This window comes from Malus sylvestris, chromosome 5 (assembly GCF_916048215.2).
Source record: "Malus sylvestris chromosome 5, drMalSylv7.2, whole genome shotgun sequence".
Lineage (NCBI taxonomy): Eukaryota > Viridiplantae > Streptophyta > Magnoliopsida > Rosales > Rosaceae > Malus > Malus sylvestris.
In genome coordinates, this window is record NC_062264.1 from 18,494,310 (window position 1) to 18,502,673 (window position 8,364).

At 37.5% G+C, this 8,364-nt stretch overlaps 1 protein-coding gene across 1 annotated transcript; it reads left to right on the forward strand.

Moving 5' to 3' along the window:
- Nucleotides 1-2,366: 2,366 nt before the first annotated feature.
- LOC126623523 (uncharacterized) lies at nucleotides 2,367-7,701 on the forward strand. Its single transcript, XM_050292431.1, has 10 exons — nucleotides 2,367-2,636; nucleotides 4,341-4,408; nucleotides 4,527-4,552; nucleotides 4,763-4,853; nucleotides 5,064-5,159; nucleotides 5,798-5,866; nucleotides 6,188-6,246; nucleotides 6,332-6,454; nucleotides 7,141-7,212; nucleotides 7,301-7,701. The coding sequence occupies exons 1-10, from the start codon at nucleotides 2,547-2,549 to the stop codon at nucleotides 7,369-7,371; spliced, it is 765 nt and encodes a 254-aa protein (XP_050148388.1). The 5' UTR covers nucleotides 2,367-2,546; the 3' UTR covers nucleotides 7,372-7,701.
- The last annotated feature ends 663 nt before the right edge of the window (nucleotides 7,702-8,364 follow it).

Consider the following 8,364-nt stretch of genomic DNA (forward strand, 5'->3'; position numbering starts at 1 on the left):
TTTATTTATTTTTGAAATGATTGTTTACACATCTTTAGTGCCTCCAGGCTACAATCATTTTTCACACAAACAATTCACCCTGGCGTTGAGATAGCGAGCAGGATGAGACATTTATGTCCTCAACGCATTGGACTGCGAGACCAGACACGTGTATGTTGCACATACCAATATGCACAAGATAGAACGTCGCCTTAGAAATGTCTAAGATGAGAATGAACAAAAGTCAAACATGAATTTGTTTCATGTTTAAGCTTATAGAGTCGGATGTGAATATTTAGGTATGCGCCAAAGAGCGACTATGCTAGAAGACTCAGGTTAGGCGTTTGTGTAGTGACTAGACTAAGATCTGTATGATGTATGTCCAATGGACATGTGACACACTCATTGAGATGAGGATACACCATAACATACAAATCATACTGTATGTGCTATAACCGACCAAAAATGGGAGTGATGAATTAATCCCTGCTTGAATTACTGTGTGAACCACAATGGATCTATACAATTCCACCATTTATACCTTTTGGGCTAAAACCTATGTCAGAAAGAGGAGGTTTGAGTTAGTTACTGTCCCAAGACGCGTGTCTAGGCAAGTAGTTAAACCAAATTAGACTGACAAGAGAGCTTAGGGAAGACAGTTCGAAGACAACACTATGTCATGTGATACATTAGTTGTGCAACATCTTTTTTATATTTGTTATAAAACATAAACATGGATACATGATACTTGTGAGAAATGACATTGCTTTTTTATAAACGAGGGATAAAGAATGTCAAGTTTGGTGTATGATGAACAGTCTGGGGTATAAAGCGATGAACTTCCGAGTGATGCATTATTGTTAGTTTAGTGATAGCTTAATGATAGTGCTCTTGGTTATATGTTCTTTCTCGCGAGGTAGTACATCCCATTTACTGGATGAGGAGATAGACTAGAATGGATGTGAACTAAGTATGTTGATTGATATTATGCCACACCCTTTGTGGGTGAGTGGGAGATGTAGGATATATCTAATATGATAAATACCATAAGGTGAAGAGTCCACCCACATGAGGATATTAACCTCCTAATTACTTATGTAGTAATTAGATTAGTAATTAGATGAATGTCTAAAGCCATTTCAGTTTGGAATGTGAATGGCATTTCATTCATTATATCATCCTCTTCCTAAAGCTATATGAGGAGGCTTAAGGGAAGAGAGAAACTAGTGTGAGAGAAACCCAAAGCTTTTCCATAAAGTTCACATATTCTAGTTAGGCCTCTAGGGCTATCACTATCTGCCCTAGGTCTTAGGAGGCGAAAAATCAAGGAGCGACTCGACATACTGTACCCAACTCGACGACCTTCAAGGTTCTAGACGTGCATGGAAGAAAAAAGCACTTGTTCGTGTTTGTAGGAGCGTGTCGAGATTCAAGCTTCCGCACAAAGGTACGTACGTTCTTCCAATAGTATATATAATTAATGTGAATGTATGTAGCTTTTTTTTAATATATTTGATATTATTTATACTAATGGGTAGGAAAGTGGCTTTAACCTCATAATGGGTTAGCCATAATAATTTGGTTCGAATTTACCTTTGGCGAGAATTGAACTTATAAGACCTCTCACTTACAAGTGCTGATGACTACCACTAAATTGTAGTACTAAGTAATATATGCATATATGTATTTAATACAATTACAATATGACCACCGAGCGGATGATTGTATTACATATATGTAAGTATTGTAGTTAAATCCGAAAAGTGGAATGACTGTAAAGTTTTCCTTTTTATATTTAAAAGGGGGGATAATTTGTATGTAAATTTCCATTGATATCAAACTCAGAAGCATTTGGACTTTGTTAAGAATATAGGGTGGTGCTATCCACGCACCCATTTTTGTTTCTTACACACCCCTTCTGGCCATCAGATATAATGGATTGAAGAAGACCAATGACAAAAAATTAATAAAGGTGTGTAGAAGGTAAAAATGGGTGTGAATAACACTATTTAAAATATAAATTCTCCTCACCCCTTTCCCTTTGATTTGAAATCACTTTTGGGAAATGATGTATACAAATATTTTTTTAGCTTGTCACACTCTCCTACTTAATTTTGTTTGTAATTTTCGTTTGACGAATTTAATCGGATGGCTAAAAATAAATAGTGTGAGAACTTAAAAGTTGTTCGAATTTTCTCATTAATGGAAGCGGGTACACGACCCAAAAAAGAAAAACATGACCCGTTAAGAAAGCTGGTCTGGCCACTTTCTCTTATTCAACAAGCTCCCTCGGCCGAAGCCCAACTCACATTTGAAAAGCAGGTCTGGCCCAATTACACAATTGATCGAAACGTGGGCTGTAAGCATAGAGGGAACCTAGTAGTCGTCATTTCTACGTTTTACTTCTAGCCATCTGAAAATTCTCAACTCCTTCAAGAGGAAGGGAGAGACGGAGAGAGCTGGTGGAAATTCCAGAGATCTTGTAGATCAGCCAAGAGGAGGTGCATAGAGGGTTTAGACGAAGAAGCACAGAGAATTCGAGAGAGAGGGAGAGAGTGGAGAGAGAGATGTTGCCCACAACGTCGAGAGGGCGGTCGTCGTCCTCTGCATCTCGGATGAACCCCATGTTCATTCAGTACCTTCGGCGAATAATCAAGGTGCTTTCTTCTTCTTCTCTAATTATCTGGCTTTGTGCCTTTTCGATCTGATCTGCGTACTAATTTGTTGCATTTTGTATAATTAAGCATTTTATAATTTGTGGATTGGATCTAATTCGACGATTAATGTTGTAAAAACTCTGAATTCTGGCAGATTTAGTGCTTTTGATTGCTCTGGAATTTGGATGTGTAACTGAAATTTGGGTTCTTTTTTGGTTTTCAAGTGGGTTCGGGGTTGGTTGCTTAGAGGTAGTTAGGCAGGTGCTTATATGGATTTAATCCTCATTTGTGTCCTTTAATCAATTTTTTGAGGGGCTGGTAAGGTTTGTGGACCTCGTTCTTTGAAGACCTTGGTTATTCTTTGACTCAGGGGAAGTTGGAGAACATCACATTTTTACATGGGGAAGGTATTATAGGGAAATGTGGTGCATTTGAGCTACTTTTTTCACGTAGAGAAGTAGCCCTGGGTTCAAATAGTATGACCATGGTGTTTTTTTAAGAGATATTGGTCGGTGTGATGTTTGAGAATTATGTATCGTTTAGTTGGGGAATAGTTCGGATGCTTATTTTGATTCAAAAAAAGAAGGGAGCTAAGAGCTTAAGGTTTGGACTTGTTAGCCTGGTGGGCAAGTTTGAAAGTTCTTGCAGTGTTAAGATTTTTGATTCAGTGTTTTAGGCTAATGTGTCGCTTTGTTGGGGTTTCTATTGTTCCTATGCTGGTGGATTTAAGTTGGCATATCTTGGGTTGTACCCCCGAAAATCATCCGTAGCTATACTGTGCAAAACTAGTGACGTTAAAAGAGAAAACTTATACATGAAATGGATTTAGAGTGGAGAAGAAAGCTCGACAGATGACAGAAAAACTAGACGGGTTCTGGAATTCAGAACCCAGCAGTTAAGTGTTCCACCATTGTGGGTTCAGAGCAACAATATATAGTTTACATTGATATCGTGACATGGATTTAGAGTGGAGAAGAAAGTATGAGAAGGGAATCTGACACCATGATGGGTCCAGAGCAATAATATAGAGATCTAGGAGCTTCTGTACTGATTTGAATCAGGAGTTGGCAACTTAGTATCTTTAGATAAAAGGGGTTGATAGACTAGAGAAATGATTTTATATTTTGTTAAGGGGAAGGGGTTGAAGATATTATGGGCTCTCGTGTCTATCCCCCTAAGTCAATCATACTTTTAGCCTTGCACTTTGATGTGACCCACACTGCTTGATGTCAATTTATAGTCTTACTTGGAATCCCTGTTTTGCAGTGACTTACACATTAATTGAGACCATGCTACACTTATATTAGTCTGCATGTTGTGAGGACATCCTGATTTTTTAAATAAAGGGTTGTGTACTGCGCAATTCACATGCTAAATATCAATTTCAGCAACCAAGAAATATTCTTGGATGTTATACAAATCGAACATTGATAGGATATATAATCACGTTGTTTTCAATTTTACTCCCATCTATTGCATAACCAGATGTTGGGTATAGGTCTTAAATCTGGATTTCTTTTTCAGCACATCCATGTCTGTTTTGTTGTCTTTTACCTAAACCTTTGAAATCTCTTTTAACTTTGGTTCTGGAAGTTAGAACATTTTCATCAGCGTCAAGTTAGTGTGCTACTTTTATTATTTTGATCGTGGGCATGCTTTTGTCAATGATTTTTCTTTTGATTTTGTTGGTTTTTAACCTTTTAGTGGCAACAAATGGATATTGAATATACATTTTGGCAAATGCTTCACCTATGCACCTCACCGAAAGTTGTGTAAGTATTCACCTTTCAAGATCATCAGCATTGTCATTACTGTTTTTTTTTTAGTTGCTCCTGATTTCCTTAATAATGGGTTTTGTATCTTGCATGTGTAACCGTACGACTGATGCAGCTATCAGCACACTAAGTATCACAAGCGTAAGTCCTCGTTCCATAAAGTATAAGAAGCAGATGTTCATTAAGTTTCTTTCCCTTTCCTTTTCATTTCAAAATTACTTTACAAAGTTAGCATCTCTAAATTCTATGATTTACTTGCGTACATGTGGAGTGATTACATGTCAAGATTGTCAAATATTTCTGTTACATCTGATGCAATTGAAAATTTGTTTACTTTCCTTTTGGTCTCAGAAACTAAGAATCAATGGGCACGTGACGACCCTGCTTTTGTTGTAATCTGCAGCCTTCTACTTGCTGTTGCAACTCTGGCATATTGTGCTGCGTAAGTTTACTGTTCACTTCATCATACACTCTACAAGTAAAACAGTTGCATTTTGGATTTTGTAGTTTCAGTGAATTTTATGTTGCTTTGCCTCAAAAGTTCTAGCCTAATTGAGCAGTTTATATTATTTATTTATCTGTATATCTTTAGACTCTGGCAAGAGTTCTGTGAGGAATCCTTTTTTTGACTTAATAATTGTGCTTATTTCAGGTACGACCATAGTGCTGCACATGCTGTTTTTGTAGTTATTTCTGTTTTGCTTTTTCATTTTTTGTTCCTCGGGATGCTTCTGGCTACATTTTGTTGGTAAGAACTGGTGCTTTGTAACAATAATGTGAACTTGTATTAACTTATCCTGAAATATGTCAGTGACTTCTTGCGTCTTATTCAGGCTCAAATATTTCAAGAAAAATTTGAAGGAACAAATAAATTCTGTGGAACCAAATTTTCTGTGTTTTCTTACTCAGTTTCTTAGATAAAGGAAGCTATTTTCCATAGAAGTAGGGAAACATGTTTATTTGATATCATCTAGTGATGCCAAACCAGCTTGAGTTTGCTGAGTCATTTCAACATCCAGTAAAAGGCTTCTATATAAAGAAAAAGCGACTATGAAACAGTCTATCTAAAGACAAAGAACATGTTAGTTGCATGAACATAGAGAGTGAAATGTTTGCTGATTCATATGTTTTCTTGTGCATGCGAATCTGGGTTTTTTTATAAATAGCTAGTTGCTGGCAACAACATTTTAATTTCTCAAAAGTCTATGAAGGAAACACATATTTGAGAATTCCTAAGTCTAAATAATTTTAGTTCCCAGTCTCTTCTATAACTGTTACAGCTTTTAGTCTCCCTATTCTTAGAGTTCTCAATCTTCATTCATAACTGAAACCTTAGTGTGAAGTATTGATCATCATCTAATGGCACACTTCTCAATGCTCATGCAGGTTTTTAACTAATTCTTACCTTCGTGAAGAGGCTCCGAATAGCCATGTTGTTGAGCAGCGTGTTGAATGGTGAGTCCACTATCCTTTATTTCCACTTTATTAGTAATATGATTCTTACTGAACAATTCAACTTAGCCTTTTTCCCCATCCTATATCATCAACATGTACGTTCATGTGCATGTTATATATATATATATATATTTTTTTTATTGAATCTAGTGTCTCCGGGTCTTTGACCCGACTACTCACTAGGCCACCCGCCATGTGCATGTTATATATGTGAATATGATTTTAGATTGATTGAATGTCGAATCAGTCAAACGTTTAATTTTTTTTCCTGTTTGATTACCTTCTGATCAATGATTTTGTTGTGATTTTGATCATTTGAAGGCTGTACGCATTCGATGTGCACTGCAACTCTTTCTTCCCGATGTTTGTTCTGCTTTATGGTAATTAATACAAAACATTGTTTTCCTTATCGTATTGTTAATCTCAAATGTGTGAAATAATGCTTCTGATCTCTTGGTTCTGCAGTGATCCATTATTTTCTATCTCCAATTCTGGTAGCTCATGGCTTCATTCCGGTATTGCTATCAAATTTGATATTCATGGTGGCCACTTCATACTATCATTATCTCAACTTCTTAGGTTATGATGGTAAGCTAAAGATTTCGTTATGAGCTCAAGAGTTTTCATTCAAATGTTTAGGTTCAGATGGTGTGATGGGTTCATAGTTCATACCCATGCTGTTTATGGTGGATGGTATCTTTTTAGGAATCACCACAACCATATTATATATTATATAAGTGCGGTTTTGGATGTGGATACAAAGTAATGTTGCTTAAAGGCGAAGGTTTATGAATTCAATCAGCTATTTTAATCAGCGAAATGTGCAATTGATTTGTCAAACAAGGACTGGTATTCAGCTAAACAGTTCACCTCATCATTTATGCGTAGTCCTTTCACTGCTTATGCAGTGGAGAGAGGTGGCCAGCATTACAGATCCTTACATGTCAATTCTAGCATTCTTCTCTATAGTCAGTAATGTTGAATTCTCTTCAAGTTCTGTTTTTCTGTTTTTTGGAGTTCTCTTGCAATTAAGTTGGCTCATCAGCTTGTAATGTAACGCAATGACTTTAGAGTTGAATACAACTATGTTGAGTTGTTCAGTTGGTTTTTTATTTCCATCTACGATAAGAACTCTATGAAGCAAACTTGTCAATGATATAATAGTATGTTAGGGACTTGAGGAAGAGCGAAGTGATGGGTGATTTATTTTGAGAAAATATCAGTGCTAGTATGCGTTCATGCGTCATAGTGATTACATGTCCTATTTTTCGCAGTACTGCCCTTTCTGGAGAGGACCACTTTCTTCCTATATCCAATCAGTGTTGTCATTGTCCTCTCTCCGATCTGTAAGTGTTGCATGAACGTTTTCCTTTGATTTTACTTTGCTTTCCAGTACACATTATGTTGAAATTGTTTGTTTCCTCTTGTCTGCAGTGATTTTGAGTGGCTTCAATCCTTCAAGATATTTTATGAACATGTACTTTAGTCAACGAGTATGGATTTAATTGAGTCAAACATTTAAGACAGCACATATGTTACGCATGGGGTACTAATTCAGAGGCCACAACGCGAGAAGTCATTGGCGGATTCTTGATTGCTTATATATGATATGATTATCAGCAGCAGGTCACATAGGAAAAAGCTTGTGTGGCTTCCTTTGTAGGCATTTTACCACTGTGAATGGAAATCGGAACCAACAAAGATAGGGCTTCAAGTGTGTTTTTAGAGATTTTAGGTTACGAACATTGATCCAGAGATGTATCGAACGCTACGATTTGTCTGCATGTCAAATCTATGCTTTGCATTTACATAAATTTTTTAAAAATTGCAGTCGACATCTATTGCAGGTACTGTACCAGTTGTACCAACATATGCATTGGGGTCAATTGAATAGGTCCGGTTCAGCGTACATGTTCGGTAGGTAATCTTTCCTTTCGTCATGCCGAGTGTTGTATTTTACATGTATGATGGATTAGCAACAACTCCGCCTATGTCTTACATGGCCGGTCCCAAGCCCGGATAAAGGAGGAGGGGGAGGGCGTCAGGTAGTCGACAGCCGGCACTCCATGATCACGTCGAATCCTTATGAAAATGAATCCAGAACAAAATCGCGCTAAAGCTAGGGCGTCACCCGTAAGTGGCGCGCTGTGTGGCCTGAGCACAGTGATAAGTGAGCAAGGGTCGCTGTATCTCCATCGGCACCCGGATGCAGTGTTAAATGAGCAAGGGGGCCATAGAAACTTCTTTTCGAACGACTCCACTCAAAGTTGTTTGGGAGCATATGCTCCTATCAACTTTACCCGGGACACACAAAAGAAGTACTTTGATCCTATTAGACGGGGGAGGGTGAAGAAGCTAGGACAGAAGGGTAGAGTTCAAGAGAGCAAAATGCGTTTAGGAACGTGGAATATAGGAACCTTAACGGGAAAATCTATGGAAGTAGTGGAAGTTATGGTGAGGAGAAGGATAAATATTATGTGCCTACAAGAAACTAAGTG

What these genes read in the sequence shown, in the direction of transcription:
- LOC126623523 (XM_050292431.1), top strand. Translation starts at nt 2,547, where the DNA reads ATGTTGCCCACAACGTCGAGAGGGCGGTCGTCGTCCTCTGCATCTCGG. An exon ending in ACTCTGGCATATTGTGCTGC is followed by an intron (nt 4,854 to 5,063) that starts GTAAGTTTACTG and finishes TGCTTATTTCAG; the next exon opens with GTACGACCATAGTGCTGCAC. An exon ending in GATGTTTGTTCTGCTTTATG is followed by an intron (nt 6,247 to 6,331) that starts GTAATTAATACA and finishes TTGGTTCTGCAG; the next exon opens with TGATCCATTATTTTCTATCT.